Source organism: Sminthopsis crassicaudata, chromosome 2 (assembly GCF_048593235.1).
Source record: "Sminthopsis crassicaudata isolate SCR6 chromosome 2, ASM4859323v1, whole genome shotgun sequence".
NCBI lineage: Eukaryota > Metazoa > Chordata > Mammalia > Dasyuromorphia > Dasyuridae > Sminthopsis > Sminthopsis crassicaudata.
In genome coordinates this window covers 196,243,851-196,256,576 of record NC_133618.1, presented here as the reverse complement: position 1 = coordinate 196,256,576, position 12,726 = coordinate 196,243,851, and the positions used below count along the sequence as shown (strand labels likewise).

Below are 12,726 nucleotides of genomic sequence, written 5' to 3'. Positions count from 1 at the left end.
CTTTCCTCTCAGAATGGAGTAAATTTCTGGAATTATCCCCAATGTTTTAGGAATTTTTCTTGCAAACTTAAAGTCACTTCCAAACTTCTTAATCACTGCTCTCAAAACTCAAAACACCTTAGCAGATGTTATTTTAATTTTAATTACCTAACTTTATTCCTGTATGCCCCAGTTTGGCCAGAGCTGAAGTCCACAGGAGAAAATTAGGTTATTAGGAGTCAAGGATGTTAAGAATCTTCCCAGAATTCTAACTACAATATAGAAGTTTTTTTCTTGTTGGTTGCATTTCAAATTTTTCCAGGTAACAAAATCTAGCTCACAGAACAAATATGATGCAGACATTCTGCACATAGACATAGACAAAAATGACATGAAAAATTTATCCCATCTTTGCCAAAAAACATACAATTTTGTCAAAAGCCATCCAATAATTCTGATCCTCTGTCATCCCAGAGGTGAAAAGACGCAAAAGTTCCTTAGGTACTTTGCTGAAAATTGCAAGAATTTTAAAATCTGGTTGTCCCCAGTCAAGTAAAACTTGCTGAGCGTGTATAAAGACCCAGACAAGTTTTCTCCCTCTGGCTTGGGGTGTCCCAGCTATACTGGGGGGGGGGAAAGCAGGGCTTACCTTGATGAGGGAACCACGCCAGAGGAGGCTAGTCTCTTTCATACAGGGCCACCAAAAATTGAGGTTGGGAAGGGACCCACAAGGTTGGGGTCACAGACTAGTGTCATGAGATGTCTCAAAAGAATTTGCAGGCTTGAACCCATATCCAAGTGAAGGAGCAAAGTTTATTATAATTGTAACACTAATTGAAATGGGCTAAGTTCCAAAAGAATTTAGCAAAGAATCAAGAGAAAGGAGACACCTTTATCTAGTTCTTCAAGTCACTAATATGCTAATTTTATGGCCTAGAAGTAGAACTGAGGAGTGATCTCATGAATTAGGTTATCACTGACCAGAAGATCTAGAAGTATTCTAAAGCCAGAAGACTTTAGAATCATTGGCAGATTGTTAGAACAATAGCATTCTAAGGTTAGAGATCTCAGGATCACTAATATATCTTCTCTAAAGTATAAGGGAAGAAATATTATATTCCTAGGCCCAAGGACTTTTATAATCATTGACAGATTGTTAAACAATAATACTTTAAGGTGTGTGTGGGGAATCTCAGGGTCACAGATTCCAAAACCTTTACTGACAGAAATACTCTTAAGGTTGGGGTGGGGGAGAACTCCCTAGGGGGTATACTATACTATACTCCTTCAGTTTGATTTGTCTGCACATATTTCCTGCTTCTCCCTCACAATGTTTTGCTTCTTTAACTAGGAAAACTTGCTTGCCTTGTTTGTAGCAAATAGTCCCTTCTCCATAGGACAAGCTTCCCAGGATGTTGTCTTGATGAAGGAAAGGTTGGAAGTGGCACCTGTGGCCTGGGTGGGGGGTGCTGCCACTTTCAAGGCTCTAGTGATTATCTGCATATTGGTGGTAATTTGATAAGCAGTTGTTTGTGGTGATATGGGGGGTGGACCCTTCTCTATAATGATTTCTGTCTTCTGTGATAGCTTGGGTTGGAGGTGGGTATGGAACTGGACTGAGTTGTAAGTAGGTCTCTTTGTCTGGGGGGCACAGCCTTTCCCAAGGCTTGTGGACACTGGGTTCTAGACTATCATCATCAAAATGTGAGAAGAGATAGTGGTCAAGGTACTGATGATAGTTTGACTTGCATAGCACACATAAGTGTGAGAAGTAAAATTATAAGATTTTGTTTCCACAGTTGAAAAATTTCAGTCTCAGCTTCCCTCTTCCTTGCCATGGTAGAAAAGAATGTGATCTAAGTTTAGGGCCAGTACTGGCTGAAGAGAATTGAAAATGTCTTAAGTCAACAGAAGCAACTGCAGATGTTGAGTGCAAATGACTTGGATTTATGCCCTGAGGAAGGTACATTATTAATTGAGCAGGTTTAATAAGCCTCAAGGATATTAACTTCTCTGTTAAGGAGACATCAACTATTTTTGAACAAATGATGATGTGGCAAGGGGAAGAGGAACATGGAAACATATCAAGGAGTGTATGTAGAGGAATTGGGAGGAAATGTTGAACTTTGGAAGGGTCTACTGCAATGGAAATTCTGAGGAAGGAATGAGAAGTTAGGGCAGGATTATGGAATATAATTGCTCATTCTGGCTTCTATAAATTATGTATTTATTCTAGCTGATATTCAAAACACAATGCAGTTTTTAGAAAATTTTACTTTTCTTAAAGGTGAAGAAACCACATTTTCTATGAAATTCTCCTTGATTCTCTCAAGCAGAAAGTGATTTTGTACTTCTTACAGCATTCTAATTCCTCAATATCTTTTACACTATATTTTGTGTATGACTCATAATATTCTCTTTCAGATTGTAAACTGTAGCGAGCTGTCGTCTCTAGAAGCTGCTGGATCGCTCTCTGGGAAGAGATCTGCTGTGTCTACTCAAATCTCTCAGACAGATTCTTCTTCCTGTAGTGAACCGTTGTCTCCAGGCAGTTGCTGTTAACTCTTGTCCTTAGAAGTGACTTCCCTTCCTGCAGAGAGCCCCGTCAGGCCTGATGTAATGCAGAGAGTCTTCCTTCTTGAATCCTGGCTCTGAATCTCCTCCAGCTCTTATCCTTCTCCAGGCCGATCTGCTCTGCGCCCAGTGCTGTCCTCTCTTTTATTCTCCCAGAGAATGGGCGTGGGATAATGCAAGGGCTTCTGGGAAGAACCACCCCAGCCAATGAGCTTGCCCCCTCTATCAAGTCAACCTGAGTTCTCACCTTATCACTGTCCAGACAACCTCAGTTCTCACTTAGTAATCCTAACATCTCCCCCTTTCTTTTGATTTAGAACATAGGACAGTCATGACCTTGAAACATAAATCCATCAATATGGGAAGTATTACAGATAATTACATAAATTACATAAGCACATAGTAACATAGTAACATAACACATGCTAGAAGTATATAACATAATCATAATCATAAATTGAAAATTTATAAATGTCCATAAGTCCATTGTCCATTAGTCTCATCTTGTGTGAGGAAGTCTAATGATTCCTGCTGGTTTTTAAAGTTCTTTAACAGTCTTCTTATTATCCATGCTCTTTCAGTGTCAGATGTTTCTTAGATCTTCTCCTTTATTTTGAGATCTTTCTCTTTTTCTGTCTCTCTCTGATGGACAAGGCGAATATGACTCGTTGGCACCCATCTGATTCCTTCTCCTGCTGAAGAAATACAAGCAAACCCTCTCTCCCAGGCAGTTAACCTATCTAATTTCCTTCTATTTACCACTTTCTAAATCTCTTCTCATCATCTGACAATTACATTGGAGTTGTTTGCACTGGGCACGGCCCTGTTGGTTTAAAAGGCCTGTATTCTCCCCAAGTGTAATCCATTTTTGCAATCTGATTGCCTTTTGGCTGACTTATCAGGTAATCCCTTTCTACCATGTGATTGCTTTTCTGCTGATTGATTAAATCAGAGTCCTGACCTTCTAAAGGCTCTTTAGGTGTAACATCAGCTGCCATCATGCCCCAAGTCTTTTTTGCCTGGGGCCCTGGACCTGGGCCCCTCATCCCATTTCCCTGAATTATTCTACACTCTGATGCCCAATGGAGTCCTCTGTTGCATTTTGGACATGGGGTTTTAGGTCTTCTCTCACCCTGTCTTCTCACTGTATCTCCATACCTACACTGAGCTCTTAGATGTCCAATTTTTCCACATTGAAAACATCTCCGAGTTTCTCTAGAAGGCCCTTGCCAGGAGGGACCCTGTCTTTCCACATTCATCATTGTCCGGGTGTAAAAAGCATTTGTTCCCACTGTAGCACAGCGTCTTATGATCTCCTCTAAAGGAGTATCTTTGTCTAATCCCCATATAATTCTTTTGCAAATCTCATTGGCATTTTCCTTAGCCAGATGTCTGGTCATTATTTCTGTAGCTGAATTTTCTCCAATAGTTCTTTTGACAGCAGTTTGCAAACGTCCCACAAAATCTGCAAAAGGTTCATTGGGACCTTGCTGTATTTTAGTGAAAGCCTCTCCACGATCTTTCTGTCCAGGAAGGACACCCCAAGCTTTTATTGCAGCCTTAGCAATTTGCTCATATATTGTCATGGTATAATTAATCTGTTCCGAATTCTCTCCATACTGACCTTCACCAGCTAAGTGCTCAAAAGTGAATTGTGTGTTAACTCCTATTTCCAAATTGCATCTGACTTGAATTTTACATAATTCATGAAATTCCGCAAGCCATAATAAATTTTCTCCAGGTTCCAGACATGTCCTTGCTATGGATTTCCAATCATTCGGGGTTAGGACTTCATAAGACAAACCATCTAGTAACATTTTGACATAAGCTGATGTAGCCCCATAAAGGGTACAACCTTTTTTCAAATCCTTAATTGTATTCAAATCTAAAGGTGCATATCTTCTCCTTTTTTTACCTACAGAGTCAGTATTTTCAATCACAGGATATGCATGTATAAAATCACTTATATCCTGTCCTTCTCTCTTAGCTTTAACCAATGCTTTTTCTAATCTTGTCATAGGCTTAGGCTTCTTCACAGGCAATTCTGTTTGTGTTTCTGCCTCTTCCTCTCCTCCTTCTTGCTCCACCCATGAAGGGTTAATTGAGGGAGGAGATGGGAGGTGCTCCTGTTGCTGTTGCTCAGAATTGTACTTAACTTCATTGTTATCTGATTCATCCTTTTCACCTAGTTTAGTTGACACTTCCCCATTTTGCTCCTTCATCTCTTCCTTTAGAATAACATTGTTTAAAGCCAATTGGATTACATTGTATATATGAATTGTATCTTTGGAAATTGAGTTTGGCCTGGAATTATAGTGTTCACCTAATTGCTTTCCTACTAATTCCCATTCATCTGGATCCAATTCTTCTTCCAGAGAAAAAGAAGGACATATAACCTTCACAGTTCTTAAAAGTTCAGTAATCTCCTCTAAAATCATAATCAATCCTTGGCTTTTCATAATCTTGATGATGCTCTCTAAACATTTTCCTTGAACAGAAGGTGTTTGCCCCATTTCACTATAAGAGATTCCTGGTTTAGCCCTTAACAAGTTAAGTTCCTTATTTATCTATTAGCACGCTCACTTAATCTTTAACAAAGTTTCCTCGTTACTCACGGTTCTGGGTCAGAGAGACTGAGATCTAGATCGGAAGCTTTTCCACTGGAATCAGGACTGTGTCTGCCCCACGTTGGGCGCCAAATTGCGAAGGTCTGGTCTAGCTCCTTTTGTCAGGATAAGCAAAAGTCCTTGCCCCACGTTGGGCGCCAAATGTAGCGAGCTGTCGTCTCTAGAAGCTGCCGGATCGCTCTCTGGGAAGAGATCTGCTGTGTCTACTCAAATCTTTAAGACAGATTCTTCTTCCTGTAGTGAACCGTTGTCTCCAGGCAGTTGCTGTTATCTCTTGTCCAAAGAAGTGACTTCCCTTCCTGCAGAGAGCCCCGTCAGGCCTGATGTAATGCAGAGAGTCTTCCTTCTTGAATCCTGGCTCTGAATCTCCTCCAGCTCTTATCCTTCTCCAGGCCGATCTGCTCTGCGCCCAGTGCTGTCCTCTCTTTTATTCTCCCAGAGAATGGGCGTGGGATAATGCAAGGGCTTCTGGGAAGAACCACCCCAGCCAATGAGCTTGCCCCCTCTATCAAGTCAACCTGAGTTCTCACCTTATCACTGTCCAGACAACCTCAGTTCTCACTTAGTAATCCTAACAGTAAACTACTTTTAAATAATTTTTTTTTCACCTGAGGCAATTGAGATTAAATGACTTGCCCAAGATCTTACAGCTAGGATGTATTAAGTGTCTGAGGTCTCATTTGAACTCCTGACTTCAGGGCTGGTACTCTATCCACTGCCCCATCTAGTTGCGCCATAAGTAATTCTTTTAAGGAATGTTATTTTTCATTTTTTGCATATTTAGAATTTAGTTTAGTGCACCCAATACTGATTAAACATTTGTTGAGCTGAATTGAATAGTATAGTTTCAGTCTCTGCGTTTTCTCCATTCAATTTTATGTAATGCTTAGCCTGAAAAATGCAATTTTTGTCATCCATTAAGAAACTACCAGTTACAGAGATCCTGGGACCAAGGAAGCCAGTTTAACTCCTTCCTTCTAGAAGGAAGTTCTGTGTGTGTGTGTGTGTGTGTGTGTGTGTGTGTGTGTGTGTGTGTGTGTGTAGGGGAACGTTGAGGGAGGGGAAAGGTAAAATGGGCATGGAATTGGATCCTGGGAGTTAGAAAATCTTAGGGTCTCAGTTTAAATCTTGCTTGTGATGATTATATGTTCATTCTTGGAAAGTCAACTTCCTCTCTCCTGAAAGTTTCCTTACTTGTAAAAGGGAAGGATTACGTCACCTCTGAGGTCTCCTTCATCCCTAGATTATGACCCGATGACCTTAAATTCAACAAAAATTCTCTAATCCATCATAGAAATGCCTGCCTAACATTCAATTTGTTAAGAGCCTATTGTGGGCAGTGCTAGTAAGTGGTGAGGGTGACACAAAATTTAGAAAAGAAATAGATCTTTGCCCTCCTGGAAATTAGAGTCTGACAGAATACAACACTTGCTTTCTTGGTTGAGATTCAAGCAGGGGTGGGGAACTTTTTTTCGCCAAAGGCCGTTTAGACATTTATAACACCATTCCCTGGCCATGTAAAATGATCGGTGTATAGAACTCAAGCAGTGGGAGTTCGTTTTACCTGTCTTTCATCTTATCCTCACCTGCCGTGGTTTTAGCAGAAGATTTTTGGCATCTTACATGGCTTCAGGCTGAATGTTCCCCATCCCTGCTTTAGGGGGAAAAGCTCTAGGAATTATCTTGCATATCTCGCTATCTCTCTTCCCTCAATTCCAGCCTATTGCCATCGCCTGTCAATTTAACTTTTGCGACATCTCTCCAATAGGCTCTCCTCACTTACCAGACGCCATTCTGCTTCAGGCCCTCATCACCTACATTTCAACTGTCGCGATAGCTTGGGGGTGGGTCCCACTGCCTTCAGTCTCGTCTCACTCCAATTCATTCTCCATTCAGCTCCTAAAGGGAGCTTCCTAATGTGGAGATTTGTCACCAACCCCCTTTCCCCCTCCAAAAAATTCCTGTCTCCCCGTTGCCTTTAGAATCAAATACAAAACGATCTTGTTGGCATTCGAAGTCCTCAATAACCGGACTAATCCTTTCCTACCTTTTCAGCGTTTTTTGTCTTTTTCTTTTGCCTGAGTGTTCATCTCTGGGTGCGGGGGCGATTTTTCTGCCTGCCCCCGTACCTAAGAATGCTCTCCCTTCCACCATCTTGACTACTGATCTCTCTGGCCTCCTTTAAGTCCCAAACTACAATCCCATCTCTGCAGGATGTCTTAATTTCAGTACCTGACTCGGATAATTATTTGTTTGGTCTACATATAGTTTTGTATTTATTTGTTTGCATGTTCTCTCTCCATGAGATAAGATCCTTGAGGGAAGGGACTTGTCTTTCATCTCTTTTTATATCCTATAACATTGCCTAGCGCACAACAGATGCTTAACAAATGTTTATTGAAGGAATGAATGAATGAATGAATCAGTGCAGACAACTGCCTCAGCAACAGGTTACGGAACCAGAAGGCACAGGCGCGCGTTTACGTATACGCGAACGCACGCGCATAGAATCCTGGGCTCTTATTGGCTGCCGCTAGGAAGCCATGGAAACACCGCACATAGACTATACCGGAAGTGAGAAGCAACGGAAACCGACGGGGGCCAAAATTAGCCCAGTTCGGGCTAAGGTGGATAGAAAGCTGGGAAGAGAATGAACTGGGACGAATGACTCTCCAGGAACGTCTTGACGTAGCTTGAGGAGCCCTGAGGATCGGCCGCAGGTGTCCTGATCAGAAGGGCCATGGAGGACGATGCACCGGTGATCTACGGGCTGGAATTTCAGGTGAGTCCTTTAGAAGGGAGGTTTGGAGGGAAGGCAGGTCCTGTCCAGTGCGAGTGACAGGCGAGGTGGATCGCCCGAGATAACTGGGAAAGGACCGGAGGTCATTCAGGACTGCGGTCCCACCGGCTTCCAGAACGGAGGAGTCCGACCCTCGGAACGCTGGAGAACCTCCTCCCTCCGCGTTTCCGTTTTATACAGTGGGAAAGTGAGACTTAAAGTGACCCAGCCTCTCCTAGTAATAATGATGGTGGTGATTATGGTAGTTCCCTTTTCCTTAATGTTTGTAGAGTGCTTTTCTCCCGCCATGCAGTGCTGTGAGATCCCAGAATCCCAGACCTAAAGCTGCCTCGTTAGAAGTTTTCTAGCCCACCCACTCATTCCACAGTAAGGAAGCTGGGATCCGGAGAGTTACGTGGGTTGCCCGTTTTCCCAGGTAACAGGTGGAGGAGCTGGGATTTGAACCCCAGCATTCAGCTGCACCAGCTAGTGTGTTACCAGAGATCGGAAGTTCTTTGGTGATTTAGGGGACTCCAGATGGGAAAACTCCCTGCGGCGGTGCAGGCTGTGCTTCCTCTGCAGCGTTGTGGAGAGGGGGCTAGGTTAAGTTTCTCGCTCGGGATCACACAGTGTGCATGGGCTTACAGACCCACTTTATCTCAACTATAACAAACTGTCTCAAATATGGGAAGGGTCTTGCCGAAATTCGCACAGCCACAATCGGTGGCCTTATTTTCATACTGCTTGATTTCTCTGCAGAAGCTTCATAGGATGGTAGAAAGCATGCTGGATATAAAGCGTGTACAACATCCACAGACAAGTTATTTAAAGTCTCGGATTTTCAAGTTTTTAATTTATAAACTGCAAACCATATACCCGATCTACCTCATGTTGTTCGCCCTGTGTTCTTGAAGATGGCCATGACATGCAAGTGAATTAGATTTGAGGGAGGGAGGGCTGGGAGAAGTTTCCACCCTCAACTAGAAAGTTCCACATCCTTCTGGATCCAGTGACCAGATATAGAACTGGATAATTGGAGATAGCCCTCAGTCTGCTTCATAATACTGTTATGAGGATTAAAATTGAGGTCCTATGTGTATGGAGCTAGGTGGTGCAGTGCATGGAGCACCAGCCCTGAATTCAGGAGGACCTGAGTTCAAATCCAGCCTCAGACACTTAACACTTCCTGGCTGTGTGACCCTGGGCAAGTCACTTAATACCAAGTGCCTCAGCAATAAATAAATAAATAAATAAATAAATGTATAGGCATTCACTCTGCATATGTTTCATAAATCTTAAAACGATATAATATATACATGCCAGCTATTATTATTCTACTACTTTTTTTTGACCCTCTTTAAACTCTCATTGCTCTCAGAACTAGAGTTTCTTAGTTTTCTTCCAGCATGTTTTGTACTTGCGGAACATAATATTTTTGACCACTTCTTATTACCGGCACTGCCATTGCCTTAGATCAGTCCCTCATCATCTCTTGCCTGGATGGTTGAAATAGCCTTTTAATTAGTCTTCATGTTTCAAGACTCTTCCCCATTCCATCCCACCTTTCTTTCCTAGCTTTCTTAAGCTAGGGTCTAAAACTGTTATTCCCCCTCAGTAAATTCAAGTAGTTATATTGCTTCCAAGATTAACTCCTCTGTTTGGTATTTAAAGCCTTTCATAACTTGGCTCCCAACCTTGCTTTCCAACATTACTACCTTCCTTCAATTTATGATCTAGCTAAACTGGCCTTCATGATCCTCCATCTCCCATCTCCAGTTTCTGGGTCTAGCTCGGCCACCCCACCATGCCTGGAATGCATTTCTTTTTTCTCTCTTTTGTCTTTTAAAGTCTTTTATTTCCTTCAAGATTCATCTCAAACAACATCTTCTACATGAAGACTTCCCTGATTCACCCAGCTGCTATCCTTCCTCCTAAAACTTCTACATTCTGTTTACTCGTATGAACGTGGGCTTGTGTTTGTGATTATATGCTACATAGTGACTTTCCCAATAGAATGTAAGCTTCTTAATCTCAAGTGCTGTTTCATTTTTGTTTTTGTATTTCCAGTGTCTACCACAGTGCTTGGCACATAATATTTCCTAATGAATTATGACTGACTAATTGTAATGATTTAGTTTTTTTCTCATTTCTTTGGAATACTCCTTCAAGGGTTTGTTCCATGCATTCACACTATCACTGCAAAACCTGATGATTCTTTTTTTATCCTTTTTAATAGAATTTTCTGGTAGTATATATGTCTGCCTTTTAAAGCATGACCAGCATTTTGCTCTTTATTTGGGGAAGTGTGAGAATATAGATTAATCATGAAATTCAATTTCCTGATGTGTTTCTATCATGAGTTTGAGTTGTCATTAGGACATCAAGACCAAGATAATGATCAAGACTTAAGAAATAGTGACTTGGAATTCTGAGAATGAGTCTCAAGTGTGGAAAAACTGATTTGGAATTCTATCAAGTATGTGATAATTGAAAATTTCAGTTTAAATAAGACGTCTATGGAAACAGCAAGGAGGAAAGAGGCAATTACAGAATCTTGGAGAATACTTATGTTTAAAAGGCAGAAAGATAATGAGGAAACAGTGGTAAAAACAGAAAAGAAGCATTTACTTGAATCAAAGGCTAACAATGAAAATATGATGTTATAGAAATCAGGAGGAAAAAGTTTTCCACAGGAGGAGATAGTTAACAGTACGATGAAAAGTCAAGGATGAGGATTAAAATAAGTGCTTTGACTTTCATGGAATCTCAGAGGCTGAAAGGACTTAAGAAACATTTTAATAGATCCCAAACTTAGATATGAATTTCCTCCATGACATTCCTGACAAGTGGTAATCCATCTTTTTCTTGAACACCTCCAATGAGAAGGAAACTACTATCTTCAAAGGCAACCAACTTTTAGATGGTTCTAACTTCGAGACATTTTTCTGATGTCAAGTTTATATTTGCCTTTATGCAACTTCTGCTCTTTGCTTTTTCCCTGTGCTGTCAATCAAAAAAGTTTATCCCCTTATGATTTGGCATGATTAGTGACCTTGAAGAATTTCCTTAAGTTTAAGGATACTGCTTCTATCTTTAAAGTACTGAGCCAGGGCCTTGAGTTTTTATGATGAAGATGGCAGAAGACAAATTGTAAGTAGCAAATACAAACATATGATGAACATAATTATTAGTTGAGTAACATTTCATATTTTGTTGTGATCATCTTGATAGATGCTTTTTGTGTTTAATTAATGTAAATATTTTCTGGGATTGTCATAAGTAATAGAGTTTGATGAGAAAATAAGCTCATTGTAGATTTTGGTATTAGTTCCCCAAAGCCCCTTAACCAAATGAAATATTAGTTAGATTAATAAACTATTTTGTTAATCCTGTTTTGTACTGGTTCTGTGGCTTTAGAAAATATGTGGATTTGATTCCAGTTTAAACTCCTTTACTAGAAATTAAAAGAAATTCTTTTTTTTTTTTTTTTTTTGTTCTGTTTCTCTAAAACAAAGTTGAGATTTGGTTTGAGAATTAGCAAGTTAGTGTGATTTCTGACTTTTTTTGTTGTTGTTTGTTTTTATTCCACAGTTTGATTTTGTTCAGAGCCAAAACCAGTACCAGATCAGTCCTAGGTAATCTCATATAATCCTTTGACCTCTTACATGGTTCTTGCTCTGCCTTCCTCCTATGAGTCCTACCAAACCTTTTAAAATTGTTTTCCTTATGACTTAAGTCAACTAGCAAGCATTTATAAAGTGTTGGGAATAGTAGTAGATGATGGGGATACAAGCACAAATAAAAAAAAAAATTGCCTTTAAGGAACTTTTATTCTATGGGTATGGGTTGTGAGTGTGAGGAACATATACACATTATAAATATGTACCAATTTTATAAAATAAATGTAAAGTAAATCCCTAGTTAACTATAGTGATGTTCAGATTGACAGTGTTTGGGGAGGCAAATATGTTAAGGAGATGTAAAAAAGGTGAAAGTAGTTTTCCTCTTCCTGTGACCTCTACTCTCTTAACCTTTATGATTACATCAGTCCGTTAACTAGCAAGTTTTTATCAAATACTGATTCAGAAACAGTTCCTGGCTCTTGAGGAATTTACAATATAATTGGGGAGAAAAGACTTATGCCTTAGAATTAGACAATAGAACAAGTTAAGTTATGGTCCTATGTGCTGTATAATTAAAGATCAGGGCTTGAAGAAAAATAAAGATTTTTGGGCACTGGAAAAATTTTACTTTAATGTTTCAGAATTGGGAGAAATCTTGAAGGTCATCCAAACCAATACTGTCATTTTAGAAGTGAAGAAACTGGACCACTGGGAAGATTAGTGATTTGCTTAGGGTACTTGTGATTGAGAAAATGCATGATGATGGACTACTATAAATTCACTAATGCTTTCATTCAATCATTCATTCATTTATTTTTATTTTCCCCAGGTATGTGTAAATTAATTTTTTTACATTTGTTTTTAAATCTTTTGAGTTCCAGATTCTCGCCCTTCCTTTGTACCCCCACCCTACATTGAGAAGGCACATGTGACATTATGCACAACATTTCCACAAAAGTCATGTGAAAGAAGACACCTCTCCCCCCAAAAAAATCCTCAAGAAAAAAAATGTATACTTCAATCTGTATTCAAACACAACTAGTTCTTTTTCTAGGTATGGATAACATGTTTTATTGTAAGTTCTTCAGAATAGTCTTGGATCCTTATATTGCTGAGAATAGATAAGTCTTAACTAGCTGATCAT

General features: G+C 40.1%; 1 protein-coding gene across 4 annotated transcripts in view; it reads left to right on the top strand.

The window, feature by feature from the left end:
- The first annotated feature begins 7,735 nt into the window (after positions 1-7,735).
- EIPR1 (EARP complex and GARP complex interacting protein 1) overlaps positions 7,736-12,726 on the top strand; it is a 206,300-nt gene continuing 201,309 nt past the window's right edge. Inside the window, exon 1 of one of the 4 annotated variants that reach the window (XM_074288043.1) lies at positions 7,736-7,962. In XM_074288043.1, coding sequence (XP_074144144.1) covers positions 7,921-7,962 — 42 coding nt within the window. In that variant the 5' untranslated portion in view covers positions 7,736-7,920. Of the gene's footprint in view, positions 7,963-11,575; positions 11,595-12,726 lie in introns of those variants that run through there. The other 3 variants (XM_074288046.1, XM_074288044.1, XM_074288045.1) reach the window with 3 other exon arrangements.